Raw genomic sequence first — 25,947 nt, 5'->3', positions numbered from 1 at the left:
GTCCTTGGTTTCTCAAGTTACAGCAATAAACACATATAGAAAAGAGTAAAATAAAACTTTTATTAATTTACACTTTCACATTCCATTCACAAAGCCATGAGTCCAATCAAACCTCCACTGCAGGGCAAATATCACCTGTCACTTGCTTGCAAATGCCATGATCTGCTCCTGTAAGAATCAAGATAGAACAGGATGAACTACACCATCACTGCACCCGCCTCATCATGCTTAGTAACGGTATGTTAGAACTGAGCGCTACTACAAACCTCTATACGAGACCTGTAAACCGGGGAACTCTTGACATTTAATATGGAAAAAATGTCACGTTAAACTTCGTGCCTTTAGGGTGAAATGTCTTTACAGTCACTTTGGTCTGAATCACTTAGTAGGAAATAAAGCTATTTCACTTGAGTGGTCTGTAATAAAAGTGGTGTGAAAACACAACCCAACACCGCTGTCCGCTGCTGCCCCAGGGCCAGCCCTGCACCCCACCCACACACTTTCAGTAACACTAAATTTGGGGCTAAACTTAGATGCCATAGTAGTAGGTTCAGAAGCATGGAAATTATAGGCACGGCTGGAGTTAAGCCCCATGTAATCAGAAGAGGGAGCGGAGCGGGGTGGAGTCACGTTGGAGGCGGGGCTTATATCTGACAGGTGGATGAACGTTCCTGAGTGACGCTGAGATTAAGACTTGATTTATACTTCGCATGCTTGTACATACTGTGCGCTATTTTCGGTGCGCGACACCCACACACAAGTATAAATAGGGCTTACGTTGACTGGCGAAAATAGGTTTCCCCAGGGGGAAACGAGGTTTCCCCAGTGACATATAGGATATATATAATTAAAGGTGAGAAGGAGAGAGAGCTTACTTTTAGCGGAGGAAGCATGTTGGTGGCCTGCAGACCAAAGGTGCGTAGGAGGACCGCAGGAGCAGCATTAGTGGAGTAAAGATGTTTCATAAGGTCAATGGCAGCCATCATGGGTAGGTTGTGCCGCTGGCGTTCAGTTTCGTATTCCAGCAGGTGCTGCATGGCTCCTACACAAACAAAGCACAGCCTTTATGAGCTGAAGTGTTTGAGAGGGTCTTGCACTGTGTTAAGCCTTGTGCATGGCCTTCATGTGTTTTCTGCATTAAGTCAATATACACTGGAGCTATTTTGACTTCAAAACAGACCAATCAACTAAGCGAAGAAGTAAAAAAAAAAAAAAAGAGAAGAAAAAGAAAATACAGAATCACATAACAGGATTTTCATTTTTTTACTGAACGCAACGTGCATGCAGTTCTTTGGTGGATTGGGGAGAAAAACATCAAATAAACTCTTGAGGAAAAGCTGATTCTTTTTATAATGCAAGGTCAACAGTGTGCATTCAAGCTGGGGCCATGGAAAAGAGCTTAGGAGAAACCACTGGCTAGGGCTGCAGAACTTGTGTCTGCTTAGGGCTCTCACTGACCCAGGTCTTTCCCGTTAAAGGCTGCTTGGCTCAGGACCCGCGTGAGGCAAGCCACATCCCCAAAACCCAGGTTGGCTCCCTGACCGGCTAGGGGGTGCACGCGGTGGGCTGCATCCCTGCAAACACAAACAAATCCCTTACTATGCAAATACAGGCAACATATTTTTCTCTATGGCATAGGATCAAAGCAGTGTCCACTTGAAGCAGTTTAAATTCATTTGCATTCTGATTCGGATTCAGATTCAGTGAACTAAAATAAGCGAACATTTAACAAACTAGTAGAACAAAGCGCTTTCCATACTGTATATTCACAACAAAAATAATTTAGGAGCCTATCATTATGCAAAGAACAAAATAAAATAAAATGACTAGGCAAGCTAAAACATGACTTTCTAGGACACTCTTTTCACGCAGGTTCCAGCACTCTCCACCTATTGAAACACAGCTATTAGCTACTGTACAGGTATGTTTCAGAAAGGATAATGTACATGGTTATTACTGTACAGTTATGTTTCAGAAAGGATAATGTACATGGTTATTATTTTATAATCTATGTATGGTTTTATAATCTATGTATGGTTTGAGGACAGAACTGAATGTTTTCGGAAAATGGAAATGCATACAATCCCATGTTGACTTGTGTCATACTGAAACTGGAATGCACAAATGAGGTAGTTGCACATCGCTGTTTGCACACAACATGAGGGAGTTATTGTTTCAACAGTGAGGGAGTTATTGTTTCAACAGTGGGTGAGTGAGTGAGTGAGTGACTGACTGACTGACTGACTGACTGACTGACTGACTGACTGACTGACTGACTCAGGGTCATTGACTATACTAGCCCCCATTGTTTGTCAGAAAAGTTCCTGTGTCAATGTCCTCTACATCTGAGTCAGTGGCACAATCCTCTCTGCTTTAGTGTCTTACCCAATGAGTACCACCCGGTGCCTTATATATTCTGATGCATGGCCCATGCCCAGGGGGAACATGACCCTACTCTTTGGGCCAATGCCGGACACGCTGGGGGGAAGCTGGCGCGTTGAGCCGGCAGATGGCATCAGGATCGACAACGCGCTGCGGAACAGGGAGCCAGCTGTCTCCATCAACTCAGACTGGTTCTCATTACTCCACTGTCTCACACACACACAGAAACACAGAAACACACACACAAAGTAGAGGAATGGATCAGCTGTGGTTTGTTGAGAGAGAAGCATCACAGTTGACAAAAATAGGATTAACAAAGTGATGATGTCTGAGGTCCTCTCCTCATACAGGAACCTGCTGATTCTTCCTGACTTGAGGCTGAAGACAGAGAGTCTTCCAGAGGGGAGTAGCTCAAGCCTGAGAAATCAGTTTTCTTTCAAATCCCTTGTTAAAACGTAATTATTGTTTGATTGATTTAATGATTTTATTTCTCACTGCAGTTGATATTATATACATCTCATGTTTTTATCCTCTTGCAGATTTTTTGGTGATTTACACCACACACACACACACACACACACGCCATCTTTTATGGTATCTAGTGGCCTTAGAAGCACTTTCAGTGATAGATTAGTTATGCTGAAACATTATACTGAACAACAGAATATAACGTCTTTCATACATGCAGTGCCAAGCTTTTTAATGAAATGCATTATTACATGTATTATTTATTTTATTACTGTATAGAGCGTGCCAACGTGTTGTCACCACGGGGGGGCGTGGCATTGGGTGTGGCATTGGGCAATGTTAAGTCAACCTGATGATTTTTACCCCTCAAAGATGTCCGCCGCTACCAAAAGACACTTGTTGACGCCCCCTTCAGGATTTTTGGCACGCTCTATTGTATTTCTCTGTAGTTTTTGAATAGGGTAATGTTGTTTTTTTAATTGTCTTTTACAGTACACATGTTAACATGTGTTGGCTTGTAGCTTCCCCATTGAGGATTAATACAACTGTTAATCTATGAATCAACTAATCGATCAATTAATCAAGAATGAGCGATGACAGCCCAGAAAATTGAGAAAATGAAGACACCAGTACACAACAAAGAAATTAGCTGACAAAGGGGCAATTCTGAAGTACAGGCCGTACTTCAGTTTCCTCCTCCCTAACTAACTGGTTTGGCAGGGCTTTGAGAGCTGGTCTAATTAAAAGAAGACGCTGGCCAGGCCATGCAGTTGAATTAACTCCATTTGAAAAACATTCCATGCAGTAATGGTCGACACTGGCAGACCACAGGTTTAATTAGCAAACCAGGTCTGAAACCAAGCATGAGTCAACCGTGGTGACCCCAGCCATCGGCAGGGCCAGTAAAAATAGCAAGCTTGGGAAAAAGGAGTTTCTCCAAACACAAAAATGGAAAGGTAAGCTATATAATGTTCACTGTCAAACATTAGCAGTGTATACTGTTAACGCAAACATATCAGTGACAAAATAAATGAGTTAAACTGGTCTTACATGGTCTGGCATGTTTGACTATGACTCACAATATACTTGACATTACTGCTGACCTTTTTCCAAAGCATACTGCCACCTTTAATTTTGGAATAATTATCTGAGTTTCCCTTAGTTCTGCTTACAGGTGATAAATCCACATTAAAATGATCTGCTTCTCTGGCTGAGAATTCGATTTGAATTTTGTTCATGAATCAATCTTTTAACACCATATTGAAATCCATGGAACCTGGCTAGTTCTTTGTGCCAGCTGCGACCATGATAGAGGCCTGTTAATTGCTGTAACTGTTTAATTCTGATAGATTAATACTGTAAACTATTATATTCACTGTTGATAGACTGTACATGTATTATCCAGACCGCCACTGTTGTAGGCTAGCTGACACTGTACATAATCAAACTAATAGCCACTGCTAATAGTCTGTACATACAAGGTGATTTTCACCACAAATAAAGGCATCAACATGTATGAAAGAGAAATCAACTATATGAATGGTTTTGATGCTACATACTCGCTGGCGATTTTTGCGTCATTCATTTTTCATGCCCCCGGTGTGTAAAGACCTTTACCAGTATCTATTACCTGTGTTTCACGCTTACTGCTATGACACCTGAATTTCCCCATGGGGGTCTATCGTATCTTATCTTATGGAATCCAATTACTTTCCTGGAAACAAACAAAACACACACACACACACACAAAAAAGCATGGTATGCTTTGGGAAATGGTTGACAGTAATTTAAAGTACTAGACCATACCCGGTCGGCGCAGCGCATCCGTGGGGGGATATGCGCACATGATCTGGCAACCCGGGAGGCAGTTTGTCCCATAGCTGGGCAGCCCCGTAACCATGGCGACAGTGTTTGAAACAAAAACGCAAATAAGAAGCTGAGATTTGATGAAATTGAAAAACGGGCTTCACAGTTAAGTTCAGATGGTAATGGTCAATGGCTGTGTGCAAAATCAGAGCAATTGGTCCAGCCACTGAGGAGAACCGGGTAGCTTCACCTACTCACTCACTCACTCACTCACTCACCACTACAGACAGAGGTTACTAGAATTATAGTAGGATATCGTGAGTTGCGGTCCATTGGCTAAACATGAGTCCTCTGCACTATCGGAGTTAAATTCTTGCTGTGTATAAGCTACTAAATTAGTCTCAAAATGATCAGTGTGTCAAGACATGTTTTGTCTCGTACATTGGCCATTACATTATGCATTATCATATAAAGCAGTTTAGTGTTGCTGATGTTAGAAACAGGCCTTACGAAGGCAGAGTTGATGGCATCAACGAAGCTCTCTTCGTCCAGTTCCAGCAGTTCTTCTGCATGGCGGTGGCTGGTAGACCACACCAGAGAGCTCTGTGTGTCCGACAACTACAATGCACAGGACACAGTCGTCAATATACAATCACATTCTCAGGTAAAGGAAGGATTCTACTAAGGAACTACTAAACATGGGTTGGAATTTACCGGTAGCATTGCTATGGGTCCTGTTGGGAGGAACCTCTGCCATGCAACAATGTTCTCTGTGGGCTGATGAGACACATACGGTAAAAATGAATTAAAACAATAATAATCCCCCTGCGGAATAAATATAAATATATACATACATACATACATACATACATACATACATACATACATACATACATACATACATACATAAGAAGAAATTGTTTTTACATTTATGTATGTATATAAATATACATACATATACATATGGTAGAGAAATTGTTTTTAAATAGCTTTTAACCACTTTCACAAACTGCGATGCCCAAAATAGGTGACCCTATTTTGGGCATTTAATTATAGGCGAAAACGTTATAGATTGGTTATTTTAGAATAGGGCTTGAGTGGTCAAAAGGTATGTATGTGGTTTCTTTATCCATCCATCCATCTACACTGTACTGACCTCTGATAGGTGTAGCACAGCCACTACAGCAGACTGGTCATAATTCCACTTTACAGTGGGAATCCCCGACTCTCGCCTCACCATTGAGTTTGGTCCATCGGCACCGATCTGAAAGATGCACAGCTCAGGTATAGAATAACGCTCACTCCAAACGGACACAAATAAACAGTCACTTTTGAATCTTTCAATGAGGAAATGTAGATGAAAAATAACTGCTAAACTGACCAGAAGCTTGGTTTGAAGTGTTTCTCCGCTGGCCAACGTCAACTGGACCCAAGGGATGGAGTCAGCCACCTGGCAGGACATTGGCCAAACGTACTTCGCCACCTTGGACCTGTACTTGACATTCACGTTATCTGACCATGAAGATAGAAGTGGTTAATATGGATGAAGCTGATTCTCTAAATAGAATGACCTTGGCTCAACTGATGCAACCTTTCTTCTCATAACAAAGAAATAGAACTTGGTCCTGGCCATTATACCAAAGTGACACACTAATCAAGGGTTTGCTACTTTCTTTGTCCAAAAAGGAGGGAAAAAGCAAGATCTGGCTGTGATATACGCAGTGCAAGATCTATAAACCACCTCATAAAACTCCACTGGCTTTCCTCACTGGCATAGGCTAGTTGCTGAAGCTCACATTTGACAATCTTCTTAATGGTCTCGGCTTGCCACATTGCATTGCCTAATAGTGTTTATCTACAAGCAGACCACGCCACACTCTGCCAGCATGTTGGGTTTTGCACTAAAACTCCCCGTATTCCTAAAATATCAGGAGCGGTCCGGTCACTCTAAACATGAAAGGATCCTGAATTACACTGGCTCTTGCCGACTTGGAGCAAGGCCCGTCCGCAGGTCGACTACTGGTTCCCGAACACGAGTGTCAAATATTGGCTTGCAATGATTGGAGAGAGCAGAGTTACAAGGAGCCCAGCTGGCGCAGAGCACGCTTTTCATGTACTGACTCTACAGCACTACAACACCATGGCCAGAATGGTGATACACATGAGACAAAACGTGCAGCGACCGCACATCTGTTACACTTTGCATCTGCAAAATGTTGAGAAGTCCTGTTTATAAATATGCCGGTTTACTGTCAAGCACATGGCAGAGATACTTTTTCATTTGTGAACCTCACAAAAGCCAGTCTGATGCCAACAACAAAAAAAAGAAAAACAACGCTATACACACCGTCAGCACTTTAAGGCCCTAAGAGGTGGCAAAGACTAGAGCACATGGCAGCTTTAAATAGGTCACTGGACCACTGCACGTGTCTTCAGTTGGTGCCGGCCGCTGGGGCTCTGGCCTGGAGGAAATGTGGCGCTTGATTGAAATAGCAGGAAAAACACGGATGGCTCCAAGAGCTGAACTAGTCGTTTAAAAACAGACACTGGGAAAAGTACAAATAAACAAATCCCATGGGCAGGATGGAACAAATGCGGTGGTATTAGCAGCCAGACCCAGCATCCATTAACAGGATGGCACAAGAATCAAGAGGTCTTGTGTATCACCAGTAGTACACAGAGCTTTAAGCTGAAAACTCAAACAACGTGTGCTTCCTTACCAGAGAGACTGTCCAGCTGTTTAGTGAGGGCAGCCACAATGATGTCGTTCTCCACAATGTATGCCATCTCGTCCTGCAGGTTGTCCTTATCAAATGTAATCAGGGCATCGGAGCAGGCATCCCAAACCTAAATGAGAGGCCAATTATCCCTGTGGTCTACAACTCTATCCTTAAATGCACCCCCTTTTCCCTAAATATAGCCAGCCCAAGGAGCACGGCTTCATAGAACTGAACACATCAAAGTTGTTTGGCCACGGTCAGGGGTTGGCGGTGCGTACAACCAAGCACCAGGCTCAGATCTATGCCCTACAGCACCTCTGCTCCTCAAGCTGACCTATGAAGGCCGGTGAAACAGGGTGAAATGCATGGGAATTTGCAATATGAATTTCTTAAACACATTTTCTTGGAGAAACAAATGGACATTTTCACATTTGACAATATAAAGATTTCAAGTTTCTTTCCCGCTGCAGTGTTTGTAAAGTTGTTCTCTAGCTATGCTATTTCACTGATACGGTCTAGAATACATAAAATAGAATCTTTACATTTCATGTTTATAGCAGGAGTGACCATCGTCACCCCCGGCAATAAATGTGCAGACTTAATGAGTTTAGGTAGTATGTTTTAAGTGCTCATGTAAAACGTTTTTACTTATATATTGTCCTTTGCTTTTGAGCACCATATTAAGCCCTTTCATTCCAAATTTGGCTGAAGTGTGTTAGACTTCACTTTGAACCACTACTGTTTCCCTATACAGTATACACCAAATCTCTTTACCGAAAATACCACATTAGAAGCTAACAATGCTCACATTGGAACACATTTTGAGCTTGTAGATCTATTTTCATTGAACGTTTGCATATTATGATATGCCCAGAATAGGGACGCTTGGGTTCAAGTGGTTAAGATCTATAATACACATTTCTGAAGATGACTCAGTCTGCATGTCAATATCTCCCCACAGGGGGTTAGTTTCCCTAACATGAACACCACTAACACCACCACAATCACCCCCTGTAGAATGAGCACTAGAAAAAGTTGTAGTTATAGGCTACTGTAATTTAATTCTCTAAGGCATCATTAAACGTCGTTAAACACAAAGAGGTGAAAGTGTTTGTGCACGATTAATCCTTTCTTGGGCCGTAACCATGGCGACAGACCCTATCATTCAGGAGTAATATGCTGCTGTGCTACTTTTTTCCAAGTTGCCATAAAGTAGGGGGATATGCCCTGCAGCAAACCGCTAATGGCACTGGGGTATGCAACTTGTGATAAGCGGTTAGGAAGAAAAGATTTAGTGAGACCAACCCCAAAATTATTTACTTCTTTTTTTTTTAAACCTGCACAGTAAAAAGATATGACTTTTTAAAAGAACAAGGTCACGAGGTCCCTTGAGAGATTTAAACGCCGTGCACAGCCATGCAAAATTGCGACGTGGGAAAAAAACAAAAACCTAATGACCAAATCTCATTCTGCCTCATGTAGCGTTTCCAAACCATCATGCTCAGGGGACAATTAAGTGGGAAGAGTATTTTGTTGGGTGGAAGGGATCTTATTTAGAGCTGACCTCAGTGCATTCCGCTACTACAGTATGGCTGAGATTCACGAGCAGAGACAAACAAGCCGAAACAGCGGCAGTGCAGCGAAGGTATTATGGGAGAGGTATATCACCATAATCACCATACAGCCCTTCATGATGACATCCTCCTAGGCCCTGAGAGAAACCCTGCGGTTAAGTGTTTGGTGCACACCGACCACATCTTACGGGAGGGACGGAGTCTGCACCCGCAGCTGTAAAATGGGTTCACTTTGCTGCAGACAACCACTCTTCTAATCTTTCATCTCAGTCCCGTTTTTCACATGAATCTTCATAATTAGAAGACACGGGGAACGAGCACCCATTTGAAAACGTCAAGAGGATTTATTCTTCATAACGAACATGACTTTAATAAATAAACACTGTGATGCTGCGGCTAGTACTCCCAGTATGCCAGGGCAACTGGGGTTCTGTTTTTAAAACTACCTCGTGCCCTTTGGGGTTTTGCGGCACACTGGTATCCGCAAGGCCCTGTAGATGCATAAATTGCACAGGAGAACAGAAGAAAATGTATGCTAGTCGACGCCACCGTGTGTACAACTTTTCAGAGCCAACAATTACATGCTGCCCCAGAGAAATGGTATTGTGCTGCTTGTTCACTATAGTAGATGAGTGAGTGAGTGAAAGTTTAGCGCCGATCCAAAGCTCTCCTCCTGCACTGCTCATTTGTTAAGGCGTGTTGATTTATGGAGGACAGAAATATGTCTGTGGCAGGATTAAATCTGACAGAGTGCAAGGGGAAGGACAAAGGCTGTGCTTGCATGACAAGGAAGAGGATTTCTGGAACGTTACTTTGTAGAATACGTTAACCACTTTCAACCTGGTGTCATTTTGTGCATTTATCATTATTATCAGTGAACATTTTCAAAAGGATTTTCACAAATTTTCAAATGTTTTCTATCTTTTTCAAAAACAGTGAAAATAGCATATCTCACACAACGCATTGTGAGCTTGTAGATCGGCTATTGTCGCCACATGACACCATCGTATGATGAAGTATAAAATTTGGCTTAAGTGGTTATGGTTTATCGTTCTCCAACAAAATGTATACAGATAAGTATTTTGATCTCTTTTTGCATGTATCTCTCAGATCATATGAATACTATATTAGTCAGAAATGTAAACAGCACATGGTACATTCTAAAAGGACAACAAAACACAAAAAATGTCATCATCTAATCAATAAAATATACATTAATGGAAGTTGGAACTTAAAGGTACAGTACCTGCATTTTCTGATAGGGCTTGTACCTCATGTTTGTGATATGATCCCATGCTCCAATACCTGTATTGGCGAGGACAGTGTTTTAGATATAACATATTACCTGTCAAATTTGTAAACAAACATACAGTTCAGTACATATGATCTTGACCATGACCTTAAAATATAAACACAAGTTTGAGTTGGGTGAATTTCAGCACAGGTCAGTGTAACTTGGCATGTCACATAATTTATCTAAAATGGGCAAAACATTTCATTTTAGGCTACATTTGGCAATCCTGAATCATTATGTTCAAGGTGAGTCGGTCCTGGTTGGGACATATTTTGACAGATCAGGCCCAATGATCACACATGACTGATCAAAAAAGTCTGTGTGAGATTTGTCCATCAAAGTAGTTTGTTTGATTCCCCATCCGACTAATGTCTTTGTTGGGATGTGTGTTCAACTGTAAAAGGCTGACAAGACATTTGTGAAAGCCTGGTTACCCTCCATGCAGCAATGCATGATGGCATATTGTAACCGGTCCTGTTTGTTTGTTTTATACCAAGTTAGCTTGAGAATGGATTGGCAGATTGTCGCGAACCTAGGAGGGAATGATCAGTACGCTGTCCCAAACAGGTGATTTATTTCTCGTTGAATTAGGTCAAAGGTCAAGGGCACAATCAAGGTCAAGGTCTGACCAGTTACAGTTGTTAAATTATCAATTGTAGTCTGATATAAATGTAGTGTTGTTGAGGCTGGTATAATTATGATCATTTTAATTCAAAAGGTCAAGAGAAATCCAAGGTGACATAGATTATATCATGGACACCTGAAGCCAGACATGATCCCTGCTAAGCCTCTGTGACTGGACAGCTACTGATCCCTGTCCTACTTTGCAAGAACTATTTAAACATTTGCCACGAATGAGATTAATTAACTAAGTGTCCTTTTAATTGCTAACACTCTGACAAGGGAAAGTTTCATTGGCCAAGTAGACAAACAACCTGACAATTTGTCCAAGGAATTTGTCCTCGGAGTTTAACCAATCCTAATTATTAAGAGCAGTAGTAGCAGCAGCAGTTCCAGGGAGCTTTAAGGGGTTCAGTGTCTTGTTCAAAGACACTCTCTGGCACAACGCCAGGAAAAGCAGGGCTCAAACAGGAGATTGCACATTCCAATTCCTAGACGACCACTCTACCATGAGCCACTGCTGCCCCAATATCACAGCAAAGCAAACTAAACCATAGCTAACTTCATAGAGTGGCATTTACTAGTACTGGGCATCTCACCATAAATAGTAGTAGTTATAAACATATTTATACAGCATAAGTCTATTTCAATTGCAAGCATTGCATGTCTGCATACCGTACCACTGAGGACTGTGGCGGAGCCGGGACTAATGGAACTAACTCTGGTGCTGTAGTTTTCAGGGACACTGTCCATCACTTTCTTGTTGCCTGCTTCGAGCAGCAAAATCTTCTTCCCGTCCAAATTGGGATCCATGCCTGTCAACAGTGACATAATAAGCATGACTTCAGAATTCAGCCACGCATGTTATTTTGTATTACCTTTAATTAAATATTGTGGTATGTGTGTGTGTGTGTGTACGTCACATGTATGTGTCATCATACTATAGTTTAATTTAGACATACAGTATGGCTGGTGTCACGATAATAGATAGCCTTGGATCAAGACTATCATAGATGTATTTCATTGATTTTTACATTTGCATATCTATCATATAGATATGCAAATGTCAAAATTGATTTAAAAAAATACATCTATGATAGTCTTGATCCCAGGCTAGATGATAGATAAACAATAAATTAAGTGAGGAAAACAACACTATTAGGTTATGTGTCATACCATTTTTTTATTTAGACACATGGCGTCATGATAATAAATAAACAATAAATTAAGTGAGGAAAACAACACCAACTATAAGGGTTATGTTTATTTTAATTGTTACTTAAAGTAAATAGGGGGCTGAAGAACCACAAGAACATTTGGGCAGTGCTGTTGTTGACATGCCAGGTTTACATTACAAATTGCATAATTGCAATCAGCCCGTACTCGAAGTGTTGCCATGTCAGCTTATTATAAGACACTTTGGGCTTCTTTTTCTGTAAAGTTGCATGTAAACATTGCTAGTTGCGGGTTGCGGTTTTTGGCCTTGTTTCCAAAGTGAAAGTGTACTTGCTTATTAAGGCTTGCTTCCAAATTTTTTAATTATTATTTAAACCATGTGGTTCTCAAATATTTTCATGAAAATGTTTTGTGTCAGGTACCAGATTTGGTATCTGTACCAGAAATATTCCAAATATTCAATTTTTTGTTGTTGAAAATAGCAGACCTACAAGCTCACACCGTGCTCACAAAGTGTTCACAACGTGAGCTTGTAGCCGATGCATATCATAGGTTTAAAGTGCTCATGTAACCTTCTTTTGGGCCTGTTTCCATAGAACTGGTTGCTTATTTCTCTCACAAAACCTGGCAACGCTGCTCGAAGGACATCATCAATTACTTACCTAAACAACAAGCCATGGCGGACCCCACCATCCCTCCGCCGGATATAACAACATCATAAACATCATTATTCTGGTCATTATTCTGGGTGCTCACTATTCCTCGACTCATTGTTTTGACTCTAGATGAGGAGTGCTTCACCGCACTGATGTAACACCGGCTAAATCCATTCAAAGCCAGCGTGGCCTTTGTTAGACTATGCATTATAATGCACTGCACTGCACTCTGCACTGCACCAACTGACTGTTCTGGAGTCACTGAAACGTTTCGGCTTGAAATGCGTCCAGTTATTATCTGTTATAATCCAGCCATGTTGTTGACATTCACATCACATGCATAAAAAGCAAAGTACTTCCTGTGTTGTCATCCTGCTGGAATAAGGTACTTTGTTACCAATGGGGGAAAAAGTACTCACATTTTTTTACTTAGGTAAAAGTATCAATATTGCAATGTAGATCAGGGGTCTTCAGCAGGGGGTGCGGGACCCCTAGGTAGGGGGTCCTCAGAGTTACTACAGGGGGTCCGCCAAATCTTTGTGTGATATGATTATATTTTTTTTACATTAACCACTGAACCCTAGCATCCCTTTTCTGATGAGATCTTTAGCCAAAAATAGCCGATCTACAAGCTCACTTGAGGCTTTAGGTGTAGAGGGGAAAAAAGAGCAGAATTTTATACAATATAGAGTAGGGGGTCCCTGCTTTATCTCTCTCTCAGCTACGGGTCCATTTGGTTCCATTTGTACACTCTCAGAGTTAAAAGAACACTGATGATGGCGATACAGTGTAGATTGGGACCCCCAAGTCCCAGGCATATCTTTTCAAATGGTGGTTCCTGGGATAATATTTGTCAATGTGTCGGTCCTTGATGCGAAAAAGGTTGAAAACCACTGCTTTACACCACTGTTTATTACCGTACACAGTTTACCTTTCAGGCAGCCGGGCGCCTGCCTTTATGTCGGACAAGGAGGCTGCCTTCCAAATAAACACAAGGAAAAAAGTACCTTGTTTCATCCAATGAGAAAATAATGCCAGTGGCACCTTGCAATACTCTATTTGCCCTCATGCAGCGCTAGTATCACCACTTACCAGACATTGCACACAAACGGAATAGAACTTTACATCTGGCAGTAACTTATCGTTCAAGCCTTTAGTAATTATTGTACAAGTTACAACATTATCACCACACACCATAACAGAAATACTGGGTCATTTATAAATATGAGAAGGATTCACGAAAGTGGAAAATAGTCTGAACGCAACGGACTATTATTTGCTGTCTTGTCTTGTGCGCTGCAGGTTTGTTTATCACTTTGGGAGTCAGTTGTTTTGTGTTTGATATCTCGTATTTTGTGCGTGGCGTGTATGAGTGTGGAGGGTCTAAAGACGAGCTTTGTTTAAGTGTGGAAACTATACCATACACTTTCCCCCCGATAACACAATTACTATCATTGTGTGTCAATGTTGAGAAAGTGGCTTGGTTACCATGGTAACATGAGCTCGAAACATTGGCTGCAAATTGTGGGAGGGCAATGATTAATCATTAATAGGCTATTGATAAAGTTTCATTGCGCAATGTGATTAAGTCTACACAATGGAGAGATAAATATGCTTCCATGCAGGCAGGCATGAACATGTGTTTTCAAACGTTTTTAGCTGTGTTTAACCACTTAAACCCCATTTGGGTAACCGCGGAGTACCTCCTAGGGCTCAACACTAGTGTATTTTCTGTTTTCTGTTATTGTGGGGAAAGCTTTCGCTGAAAATAGCAGATCGACAAGCTCTCAATGCGACACAGTCACGCACGTGTCCTGTTGTGAGCTTGTCGATCTGCTATTTTCAGGAAAGCTTTCCCCACAATACCGATGCTGGGGTTTAAGTGGTTAATTATTTTACATTTATATTGACTCAATTTTGTGTATTGATCTTCCATGTTCTGGCATTCAGATAAAGTATGTCAGACTTGGAAGCCTTGCTAGTGGATGGTCTTGGATCAGAACGTAAGTTTGAGAGCCGTCTCCAGGCCCTGAAGGAGGCCCACAGGAAGCAGCTGCAGGAGGCAGAGAGGAGACAGAGAGAAGATCTGGACAGAAGGATTCAAAAGAACTCTCTGCTCTCAACAGACATAAACAGAAAGCCCAGTAATGAAAGACATTCGATTAGGTATATTGTGCAGTTTTCCCTCAGTTATCCGTTGTGTTTGTAATGTTCATGTCAAATCCGTAACTATTCTATCATTGTATTTCCATAGTCATTTGGGCCCAAGCCGGTCCAGTTCTACACCTGCCCTGAACTCAGACAAGGAAACATCACAGCAGGTCACCATACAGTCGGAGAGGCTTGTATGGAAATCTCTGTCAAATGTCTCCCGACAATGTCATGATAAGACAAAACCAAAGCCGTTTCAGAAGCACACTCCATCAAACGCACTGCTGGAGGACGAGGCAGAGTGTCAGAAGCAGTTCCGTGCTGTTCCCGTCCCCAGCCATGTGAGTCTGCCCCTGTACGAAGACATGCTGCGTGTAAGAGAGGAAGAGAGGATACAAGGCCATGAGGAGAGGAGAAACTTCCTCCTCTCCTCACAAAAACCATTCAGCTTCCTGGAGGGAGAGAAAGAGAAGGGAGACAACTCAGACAAGTTAACCGAAATGTTAAATCAAGCCACCAAAAATCACAAAAACAAAGCTGCTGTTGTAAGGAAGTCTCTTCCCAAAGAAACAGAGAAACCGGAAGTCTCTGAACCTCTGAAAGGTGTGTGTGTGTGTGTGTGTGTGTGTGTGTGTGCGTGTGTGTGTGTGTGTGTGTGTGTGTGTGTGTGTGTGTGTGTGTGTGTGTGTGTGTGTGTGTGTGTGTGTGTGTGTGTGTGTGTGTGTGTGTGTGTGTGTGTGTGTGTGTGTGTGTGTGTGGCGCGTGTGTGCGTGCGTGCGTGCGTGTTTGTGAGAATGGAACACTTTTATTTAAATAAAATACGGTGTCACAGAATGTGCTCTGATGGCTCACTATAGTACTTCTCTTCCGTTAATATAACCAATGCATACTGCACATTATATCTACACCATACAGCTGACACTTCTTCCATCTGAATGTGGTGTTTTTGTAGACGTTCACGCTCAGACAACAGCACAGGAGACCTTGAGAAACTGCAAAGCGCCTGTACAGAATAATAATTCCTCTGGGGACCCTGAACCTCGCAGCACCCTGCGTACAAAAAAGGAGATGTTGGCCATCCTGGATGAGAAGCCTAGTTTCCATCCAAAGATCAACCCTATTGTCCCTGACTTCAGCAGGCTGCACAAGACCTTTCAGACCGATGCAATGAGAAGGACAGAGAGGAAAGATGCAACAAGGTGTAAACCATTCCACCTGCGAACGTCAACTCTCCCCTCAAGACAAAGTAGGATGAGCCCTGAAAACTCACAGGTAGACCATATCCTTTGATTATACCATATATATGCTTTGCTTTATTTAGATAGTAGAAAGACATGAAACTGAGAGATGAATAAATACAGGTCTCCAGCCAGAATTGAACCATAATGTTGTGATGAGTTCCGGTGAGCCTCTGGCATGGTTGCAGCCCCAGGATTTTGTTCAGTATTTCAAGACTGTCAACAGAAGTTCAATCATTTTGTGATTTGCAAAGTTGTTAATGTTGCCTTTATTTTGAACTACAATTTCAGTTGGGTCACTTTTCAGACCAGGTATGTTAGTTGTAGTATAATTTCTACAATTTAGAAATGTTTCCCTTTTTCCCCCTTTAATTTGTTTTAGGGCTACAATTCATTCTTTTTTTAACCTTTTGTGTGAACAGACGATACCAAAAACATTACAATAATAATAATACAAATGCCACCAATAGCAACACATTGCTACAACATATTGTTTCCTGCAACGAAAATAAATCTTCATATTCTGTCTTAGACTTGGAGGCAATGGTCATTGAAACTGCTTTCCTCCTCAACTATCTCTAACATTTTATATCAATCAGTCAACCATTATTTCATTCTCAGAAGACGAGTTGAGACCCTCTTTTCCACAGGTGCCGAGATCACAAGTTAAGAAAAACACAAAATAACATATTACAATAACAATGAAATGACGAAATAAACAACAAAATCACATCTCATAGTTCATAAATTCGTACTTAATTTTAAACCGGTGCAATTAAGGTTAACCAGAGTTGATATACCAGACTAAAAAGGTCCCAGGGGAACAAGGGACATTTACGGGGCGCTTGACCCCGTAAATTATGCCAGGTAAGCGGGACACAACACTGAAAAGTATTTCCGAGGTCTATGGAGACAGTCCTGGGACCGTGTAGGCTCCAGTATTCCAATGTAAAAGGGGAATTTAAGTAGGGGGTAAAATCCCAGTCAAAGCTTTGTAAATAAATAGGAACCAATGCTGATCTCTCCAGATAGCAAAGGAGGACCTGCCAACCTTGTTATTGAGGATGCAATGGTGGGTACTGTAACTGCCTGTTATAAATCTGAGAGTTGAGTATTAAACTGAATCTAATGGTTTTAAGTGTGGTAGCAGTAGCAAATGCATTTCTGTAAATTATGTCCCCATAATTCAAAGCAGAAAGGAAAAGTGCCATGATCTGTTAACGATAGAAGAAACCAAGCTTCATCTGCAACTTCTTAATTATATCTCTTTGCAAAGTTTGTCAGTTCCTGTTGTATCTATAATAAACCATGCCGATATCCATAAGTTATCTATAATAACCAAAAGCTTTTAAACTAAAAAAAAAGTATTTCTTCTTTCCATTAGGAACCAGCGTGGGTGTCCAGCTCTTTAAAGAGAAGTCATTCCTTTGGGGGCTTAACCTCACTGTCCACTGACACACTTCCCACGTACATCACAGATTCTGCAAGACAGCGCTGCATGGCCATCAGGTGAAGCTTACTGTGTTGGCAATATAGCAATATTTAAAAGGAAAAAAAGCAATCTATCTTAACCACATGAACCCTAGCATCCCTATTCTGGGCATGTCATTATAGGCAAAGAGATTTGGTGTAGAGGGAAAAAAAGAGGGGAAGTATATAGACCATGAAGGACTCAACATTAATTTGTTCTATGTCCCAAATCTTTTTTTCCCCCCTTGTGCAGGAACTCAATGGAGCTGAGGGACAGTAAGAAACAAGAGAGTGAAGAGTGGATGAGAAGGTACCAAACGAGGTCCCAAGCCATGAAGAGAGCAGTTGCCATCCGTGCACAGGTTATGGACCCACATAGCAGCTTGAAAGAGGTGTATCACGAAAAACTAAAACAGCATCGGTAAGTGTCGGACCGTCGGGTAAGAAAGGCTGTGTTTTATATCTTTTGTGAAGAGACATCTCAAACAAATACGAGATTTTGATATTATTATTATATCTGCAATATATTTATATATCTGCTGCTCAGTGCTGTATTTACTTGCACAAGAGACTGTGGTATTCTATATAACTGTTGCTAAGTGTTGTTGATATACACATGACAACAACCACACACTTGTGCCACAGTGGTCTAATCTATAATTTTCTCTTTGACTGTCAGAGAGGCTGACCAACAAAGGATGAGAGATTATGAAAGAGAACTGCGTGACATGAAAACACGAGTCAGCGTACGCCCATTTCTGTTTGAACAGATGAAGCAGGTAAACACAATTATAATTTGAATTGAAAAATTACAGAAAATATCAACTTTCCCAGTTGCATTATGTTTTAACTCTTATTTCCAGAGAAAGGCCAAGGCTCATGCAGAGCAGGCATACAGGAACAAACTGAAAGAAGCCGGGTTGAGTGAGCATTTCGTAGAAGCAAATGGAGCTGCTGCTGAAGTAACTCAGATGACATCCATATCATCATCTGAGGATGAGAAAGATGAACACGCCATTGAAAATGACACTCAGATAAGGTATGCAACATGGGTATTTCTTCCATATAGCACTTGTCTTCGAGTTTTGTCCATACAATCATGTCATACCACTGTATCCGGTGACCGTATGAATAGAACCGGTGCTGGAAAGCCAAAGCCTGCATGTGGTTTAGTCATAATGTTACATTACATAATGCTGTGATTCGGCCTCAGAACCTTTTGGACGAGAAAAGTGTAGCCAAGTAAAAGTTTCATGTAATTACTATATAGGCATTTTCTAACCCAACATGTCTGATTTAGGGAAGAAAATGTAGACGACGGAGAGAAAATTGAAGAGGTAGAAGAAAAGAGCGTGAAATCCAACGGGTACAAAAAAACGACATGATCAAAAAGTTCCAGGCGGCATGGATTGTCTTGTGGCCTTTCTGCTTGAGAACAGTGCTGTCCTCAAAAATAATTCATGTCAAGGCTAACTACTGTATGTGCAAAGAGGCAGTTGATAGTTTCAGATGTGTAACTATGAATTATGAAATTGCAACGCATCTGCATTTTCAGACAAATGCTAACGCAAAATCTTATGCTGAGCAAATTAAGTAAACATGCATAGAACTCCATAAGTAATACATTTTTTTAGGGGAAGGGAATTATGCTTGAAGTTTACAAATGTAAATACAGGTATATTGGTTGTATGATATTCTATCCTCATTAAAACAGAAAATCAAAGGCTAGGTTTTTTTTATTTTGCATTAAATAATTGGAATATGAAAGTTACACTGTAGAGCATGATGAACATTTATTCATTTTCCAGAAAATAACAGTTCAAAACAAATTGAGATTACCAATTTACCCTACTGTGTCTGTAAAGTGAGTTTGTGTTTTATTCTATTCTAAAACAAGACATCTGATGGATGTATAAACGTCATGCTAATCATATACCACTGATTTATGCCTAAGTATTAAAACTGCCACTCTGGTCAGCTGGACCTTTCTTTTAGCTCTGTTTGAATAATCATAACAAATAATCTGTCAATGGACAGGTCCCGTGAGGACAGGAAACATCTGAAATGGACATTTCTCGGATGCTTTGGTCAATGTCCCCAGTTATTTCTGGAGCCACACTGCCACTTAAACAAATAGCCCTTACCGGTCATGTGCCGTCACAAAGACCAGTTCAGTGCTCTGCTCCAAGCCTAAACTCCCACATCAAATGGCCTTTTACACTGGCAATCCTCTGTGAGCATGTACTGAAGTAGTGAACTGCCTGGAATTCCAAGGATATATATTTTTTACTAACCAGATGGAAATGTCTGGATATGTAGATCGTAAGGTCTTGTTCCTGACAACATCAGTTATAGTGGATAGTATTCACTCCATTCAATACAGTACATTGTTGATAGACTTTACTGTTTATTATCTGTACATTATATTCCTACTATATGCACATATTACCTGTGTCTATATTTATAAGTACCTAGATCTACATGATGCCTAGTATGTACTCATTGATCCTTTTTACCGTTAATACTTTTTACTGGTGATATAATGCATATATTTTATTTATGTCCGGTCAGTCCAAGTGCAGACGGCCAGGTCAGTCCCTAGGTCTATTTAGGTCATTTATTTTGATAGAATGCACATAATACAGATGCCTCTACTTCTACCTACTGGTGGCCTATACACTAAACACCATGCACACTTGGCCAGTCCAGGCGCAGAGGGCTAGGTTAGTTATACTGTCTTTTATATTATATTGTTATCCTATTTTTACAAGTGTTACTACAAATTCTGTAGGTACTTGTTCTCTAATATATCCTTACCTGTATCTTTGTTTGCCCTGACTGCGGTGCTGCTATGACAACTGAATTTCCCATGGGATCATAATTCAACTGAATCCAACCATATTGCCATCACTTCTGGGGCCATTGGATTCTTTATTTTTACATGTTTTACATTACAGGCGGTCAAAATCTAGATAGCAATTCACTAAATCAAGTGATCTACAAAAAGGAAATACAATATTTCTATGCCTAGGCCTGCGGGTTGTAAAAGCCCAAAGTATTGGTTTGAAATATGTTGGCTTTTGTTTGAACGATCATGAAAAAAGATGTCAAGAAGCTACAGGTCCCTTGCATATTACCTATAGATGTTACAGATAGTCTGAGAGTTCATCCCAACACCTCAAACATCACATGACAAAGCTTCAAGGGCTCCAATAAGGTTGTCATGGGAACCCTGTATCCCTCCCCATGCTGCACTGATCCCTGAGGAGAAGGCTGTCCCTCACATCTCCTGTTGCATTACTGGAAACATCCAGTTTAGACAAGACGTGATCGGTTGAAAAGCCTAATCGATTAATTTAAATAGAATCATTGATTTAGTGATGTATCATGTACATATTTCTAATATGTGCCAAATTGATTAATTTATTGTTTTAACATATTATAAGTAATACGATGTATGTATGACGTTATGGACTGCAGGGTAACTACTGTATTTAAGTCATTTCAAGATGTCCATTTGGGTTCAGATAACATGTCGAGCATTTACCATAATTTTGTACTTTTGTTTTTACCTTATTTCACTGCCATTCTAAATTAATCATATAGTTAGGCAGAAAAAACCCCAAGATGAATCACTTATAAGAAATAATCGTTTAGTTGCAGTAAAGTCTTAGAGTTAGGGTTAGGTAAACAAACATAATGAACAAACTACTTGTGTGGTGTCCCTATTTCATGTCATTATAGGCAATAGACCCCTTAACAGACGACGTCACACTGATAAGAACCAGTATGCGTGCAACCAGTATGCTCTCAATGAAACCCATTCTGTCAGGTCTCGCTAGGACGCGCGTCACTAGCCAACACACAAGAGGGGGTTGGGGTGTGCTGAAACCAGCGCACCCCGAAACAACAGGTTGGGAATTGATTGCGTGAAACAATCACCTGTGCGTCCAGTCTCAATGTTAGTAAACAAATAATTGGTCTATACATACTGTATGTAAATATATAAAGTAGATGTTCAGGCCGCTGTGCTGTCTTCACACCTAGATTTATTTTCATAATATTTTAGGCCGTGTGAAGCGGCCTGAAAATCCACTTCCACGTGGTCTCCATATATGGGCATGTCAAGTCTGCAATGTAACCCAAGAACATAATGTCACGTTTTGGGACGTATTGCAGAATTCGCACACGGTTACATTGCAAACATGAGTACCTATGTCACATTTTGGGACATTTTCGCACACGGTTACATTGCACAAGTACCAATGTCACCAATACATACACGTACACAGTATATATACATATACAGTATATAAGGCTTAAGTGCTTACAGTAAGTCAAAATAAGGAACGATTCTCTGTAAAGGAATGTTAGAGCACTCCACTGCCGCCTACAATGTGTAAACAATCTACAGTGCCTTACAATGGGGGCGCTGAGAGTGGGAACAAACAACATATCTCATTTAGATTAATAACAGGGTGAGTGTTTGGCCACCACATATTATGATCAGGGTGTCTGAGGAGTGGCCTCTCTTAGCAGATCAACAATATAATTTCACCAAGGAGGTCGCTCATTATTTTAGCCGCCATACGATATTAAAATTCCCACACGTTTAATTCTGAGTGCAAGGGCAGCAAATCCGTTGGTTGTCTAGTGCCAACGAGGGCACCACGATTTCTTTTAATTTAAGATGAAAGCAGTGTATATTAAAATCAGACGGTGGTGAAGTTCACTAAGGGTCAAAAGAGACACGCCCACGGTGTAGATGATACAGGCCTCAAATGGATCACTTCATCTTGAAAACAAACCACTTAAGCGCACCTTATTGTTAACATTTAAATTAAAGGTTATTCTGCAGTCCAACACCCAATGTGCTGGCAGTCCCTTTTTAACTACTTAAGCCCTATATATACTTCACTGTACAATGAATAGCAAAAGACTTCATAACACTTGCTATACGTTTTTATAATTATGCATAACAACTTATAACAAGGTTTATGAAGTATTATAAGTGCTGGTCATAATGCATTATATGCTCAGCGGAACAGCACATTATAATTACCATAACTTAATCAGTTATAAAGTTGTTATGCATAATTATGAAGTGTTATGAAGCCTTATAACTGAATTATAATGCATTGTAAATGCGATTATAATGCATTATAGACCCCACCTTAAGTTAAGTGTTACCTGGTAGTTATAATGTGCTGAACCGCTGAGCTTATAATGCGTTATGACCATCACTTATAATACTTCATAAACCTTGTTATAATTATTATGCATAATTATAAACATTTATACCGAGTATTATAATGCATTATAAATGTGATTATAATGCATTATAAATGTGAGTATAATGAACATTATAGATAAATAAAATAATGACATGCCCAAAATAGGGATAGGCGCCAGGATGAAAGTGGTTAAAAAAAGTAAGGGCCAACTGTTGGTTTGTATGTTTGTTTGTGTTTGTGTTTGTGTTTGTGTTTGTGTTTACATGCGCAAGGTGCCCCCCTGGTGCTGTCGCTGCCAGTTCACCTGCAGGAGGAGCTGTGGCTCATCGTTGCAGCCTCAGCGAAGCGAAACAGAGAGATCCCTCTTTTTCTCCTTCAGTGGCATGAATAATATCGCTGCTCTGGAGAGAGAGCATATCAAGAGAGAGAGAGAGAGAGAGAGAGAGAGAGAGAGCAGTCAGTGTGACAGATAAGAGCGTGGTAGGACTTGTATCCCTCTGACTGCACCAGGAGCAGTGGAGCGAGAGAGAGCAAGTGCATCAGGGTGTCAGGCAAGTCCCTGTGTGCACAAAAGCACACACACACACACACACACACACACACACACACACACACACACACACACACACACACACACACACACACACACACACACACACACACACACACCTCACAGTCTGGCTCTGCCATAAGAAGTTCAGAAAAAAAGTGTACTCTAACCAAGGTACAGCATGCTTCGTACATACTTTGCCAGGGATCGCATCCAACGTCTCGATGTACAGTATAACGCTGTCGCTGTCTCGGCTTGATGTCCACTGTGCTTTCCAGGTGGGTCGGCAGAAGTGTCCTCTCGTGGAGTCACTCTAGCATATTATGGCTTTCCTCCAACTGCACCTTCATCTGGTCCACTAGAATATCTGCTCCACTATAAGAACTTCTGCACGTGCACAGAGACAAGAGAGAGAGCGAGGATGGCAATGGCAGAGAAGGACAAGGAGCTGATACGAGGCAGCTGGGAAAGCCTGGGGAAAAACAAAATTCCACATGGTGTCATCATGTTCAACAGGTAATATTCTTCATGATCCTTACATCCTACATGGTTGCATTGATGGGAATGACAGTTAAGTGAGAAAACAAACAAACCTAACTTTCAAGGTCCTTAGTCTGTGCAACAGATACTTATTAATTCACTTCACATGCATTGTTTTGCACAAACACAAGAAGAACATGGTAAAGAATAGCTGCATGTTTTGTGTTTGTAAGTTAATTGTTGGAATGCAGTCTTGCTAATGTAGCACAGGTGTAAAGAGAAGATAACGTATGCCAGCTCCTCCTGCACAGCACACTTGCACAGCACACTTGCACTATCTAGAGACCAGAGGCTTGACTTGTTGCTTGGCGACAAACAGCAATAATCTACAATTTACTTTGAGACAGCTGCTGCCAAAAAGAGACGCGAGAAGACGAGATCTGATTTAGCTACAATTTATAGAGGGATATTGTGCCTGTGTGTGTGATGTTTGGCAACACATATGTCAACTGTATGCACCTCTGGTATTGAATAGTGTGGCATGTGTGCACAGCCAAATCATCAAGTGTTAAATGGACCTGTGAGGGTTAAATTAAATAGTTAAATAAATGAATGTTTTTTAACTGTATGGGTCTGTTGTAGAATGTTTGAGCTGGAACCTTCACTCCGCGATCTCTTCAACTTCAACACAACCTGTGTTGAAGACTACCTCTCCAATGCTGCATTCCTAGATCATGTCACAAGGGTGAGCTCAGCTCACCACAGCAACCGCTACAAGTATACACACTGTATTAGTACAGCAGTTCACTCTCAAGACACAGTATTGAGCTCTTCAACATGTGCGTGTGTATATTTATAAGCACGTGTGCATCCGTTTTCTTCTTTGTTTGTGTGGTGTGTGCACATACTTATGTGCTTCCAGGTGATGCTTGTCCTCGATGCAGCCGTCAATAACCTTGACAACCTTCTCGCTCTGGAGGACTATCTGGTGAAACTGGGAAGGAAGCACGCGGCAGCAGGAGTCAGCACCAAGTCATTTGGGGTAAGACAATCTTACAACGGCAATTCAAAATTCAACAATCCATAAATGCACCATGACATCTCGGTGACCCTCTTTGTGCATGTGTCCTGTACCTGCTTGTTCCCTTGTTTGTTTTGGGCTGCTTTTTAGGTGGTGGGGGAGTCCCTCCTCTACATGCTGCAATGCAGCCTGGGTGAGGCGTACAGTGCCCCCGTGCAACAAGCCTGGCTCAACCTGTACACCATTGTGGAGGCGGTCATGAGCCAAGGGTGGACTACGAACAGCGAGCACAAGGCCGACTGACACAAGTCGTTCAACATTAGTTGCCATGGAGTGAGGTTGTGTAACTTTGCAGATCGGTCTGATTTGGCTGCTGTACATTTCCTCTGTGATTACGGGTTGTGTTTGTCTGCGAATGTACGGTGTAATCACGCACAGCAGTGATAGTTGGATCGACTGACATTCACAGAGTTCGCTTTCTTTTTCTGTGGATGTTGTAGCTACTTGACCCTGCTGCTGCTATAAAGTGGAGAGGATTTTTGTCAGCCTGCTTTGGCTCTGCTAACATCATATGAGGTCCTCACATGGGGATGAGGCTTTAGGCGATAACTGTTCCAAGTTTAAACTGCTTTGTAAATAATGGCATCGATATATATCTACTCAAATGATGACAATGCCTGCGGTGGTCTTTGTGATGTATCTTTTAAAAAGTTGCACAATAGTGAAACACTGGATATTACATTTGGGCATCACACTCTAATGAAACTGTGATGATTACTGTGGCCCACATTGGCAGCTTCTGATAAAACGTGGACACAGTGACACTGAGTCCTTTACAAAAATTGATGCAGAACCCATTAAGACTGTTTGTTTTGTGGATTTATTATTTAAGATGGCAGTAACCTTTAACCTAATGATTAACCACTTTAACTCTGGCGAAATGTTTTTAATGTTTTGAAAGATAAAAAAAAATAGCAGATATGCAAGATAACAACACATTGTGATGCGATGCTTTGTGAGTGTTTAGATCAGCTATATTTGAAAAAAAAGTAAGACTGAACATAGGGCTTAAGGGGTTTTCATTTAGGAAATACTCTAATAGACAC

At 41.1% G+C, this 25,947-nt stretch overlaps 3 protein-coding genes across 3 annotated transcripts; 2 read left to right on the top strand and 1 right to left on the bottom strand.

Annotated features, from left to right (window-relative positions):
* Nucleotides 1-41: 41 nt before the first annotated feature.
* On the bottom strand, nucleotides 42-13,033 carry coq6 (coenzyme Q6 monooxygenase). The gene is made up of 12 exons (XM_084045150.1): nucleotides 12,704-13,033; nucleotides 11,546-11,680; nucleotides 10,197-10,255; nucleotides 7,377-7,503; nucleotides 6,038-6,168; nucleotides 5,813-5,920; nucleotides 5,371-5,433; nucleotides 5,167-5,274; nucleotides 2,386-2,588; nucleotides 1,459-1,574; nucleotides 876-1,042; nucleotides 42-168 (listed from the first exon to the last, which is right to left on the bottom strand). Exons 1-12 carry the CDS (start codon nucleotides 12,903-12,905, stop codon nucleotides 139-141), a joined length of 1,449 nt encoding a protein of 482 aa, XP_083901276.1. The 5' UTR covers nucleotides 12,906-13,033; the 3' UTR covers nucleotides 42-138.
* Nucleotides 13,034-14,654: 1,621 nt separating this feature from the next.
* fam161b (FAM161 centrosomal protein B) lies at nucleotides 14,655-23,177 on the top strand (the record flags this gene model as incomplete). Its single annotated transcript, XM_084044615.1, has 9 exons — nucleotides 14,655-14,863; nucleotides 14,952-15,451; nucleotides 15,801-16,120; nucleotides 17,471-17,595; nucleotides 17,810-17,977; nucleotides 18,236-18,335; nucleotides 18,420-18,595; nucleotides 18,857-18,922; nucleotides 23,063-23,177. The coding sequence occupies 9 exons, from the start codon at nucleotides 14,655-14,657 to the stop codon at nucleotides 23,175-23,177; spliced, it is 1,779 nt and encodes a 592-aa protein (XP_083900741.1).
* A 469-nt stretch (nucleotides 23,178-23,646) lies between these two features.
* Nucleotides 23,647-25,430, top strand: ngb (neuroglobin). The gene is made up of 4 exons (XM_084045022.1): nucleotides 23,647-23,856; nucleotides 24,463-24,565; nucleotides 24,743-24,862; nucleotides 24,992-25,430. Exons 1-4 carry the CDS (start codon nucleotides 23,762-23,764, stop codon nucleotides 25,142-25,144), a joined length of 471 nt encoding a protein of 156 aa, XP_083901148.1. The 5' UTR covers nucleotides 23,647-23,761; the 3' UTR covers nucleotides 25,145-25,430.
* Nucleotides 25,431-25,947: the final 517 nt, after the last annotated feature.

This window comes from Gymnoscopelus microlampas (genome assembly GCF_963454915.1).
Source record: "Gymnoscopelus microlampas genome assembly, chromosome: 20".
Taxonomy (NCBI): domain Eukaryota; kingdom Metazoa; phylum Chordata; class Actinopteri; order Myctophiformes; family Myctophidae; genus Gymnoscopelus; species Gymnoscopelus microlampas.
Note: the sequence above shows the minus strand (reverse complement) of the source record. Positions and strands in the feature narration are given on the sequence as shown.

What these genes read in the sequence shown, in the direction of transcription:
- coq6 (XM_084045150.1), bottom strand. Translation starts at nt 12,905, where the DNA reads ATGCATAGTCTAACAAAGGCCACGCTGGCTTTGAATGGATTTAGCCGG. An exon ending in CACCGGGTGGTACTCATTGG is followed by an intron (nt 1,575 to 2,385) that starts GTAAGACACTAA and finishes TTGTGTTTGCAG; the next exon opens with GGATGCAGCCCACCGCGTGC. An exon ending in ACATGCTTCCTCCGCTAAAA is followed by an intron (nt 169 to 875) that starts GTAAGCTCTCTC and finishes TGATTCTTACAG; the next exon opens with GAGCAGATCATGGCATTTGC.
- ngb (XM_084045022.1), top strand. Translation starts at nt 23,762, where the DNA reads ATGGCAATGGCAGAGAAGGACAAGGAGCTGATACGAGGCAGCTGGGAA. An exon ending in TCCTAGATCATGTCACAAGG is followed by an intron (nt 24,566 to 24,742) that starts GTGAGCTCAGCT and finishes ATGTGCTTCCAG; the next exon opens with GTGATGCTTGTCCTCGATGC. An exon ending in TCAGCACCAAGTCATTTGGG is followed by an intron (nt 24,863 to 24,991) that starts GTAAGACAATCT and finishes GCTGCTTTTTAG; the next exon opens with GTGGTGGGGGAGTCCCTCCT.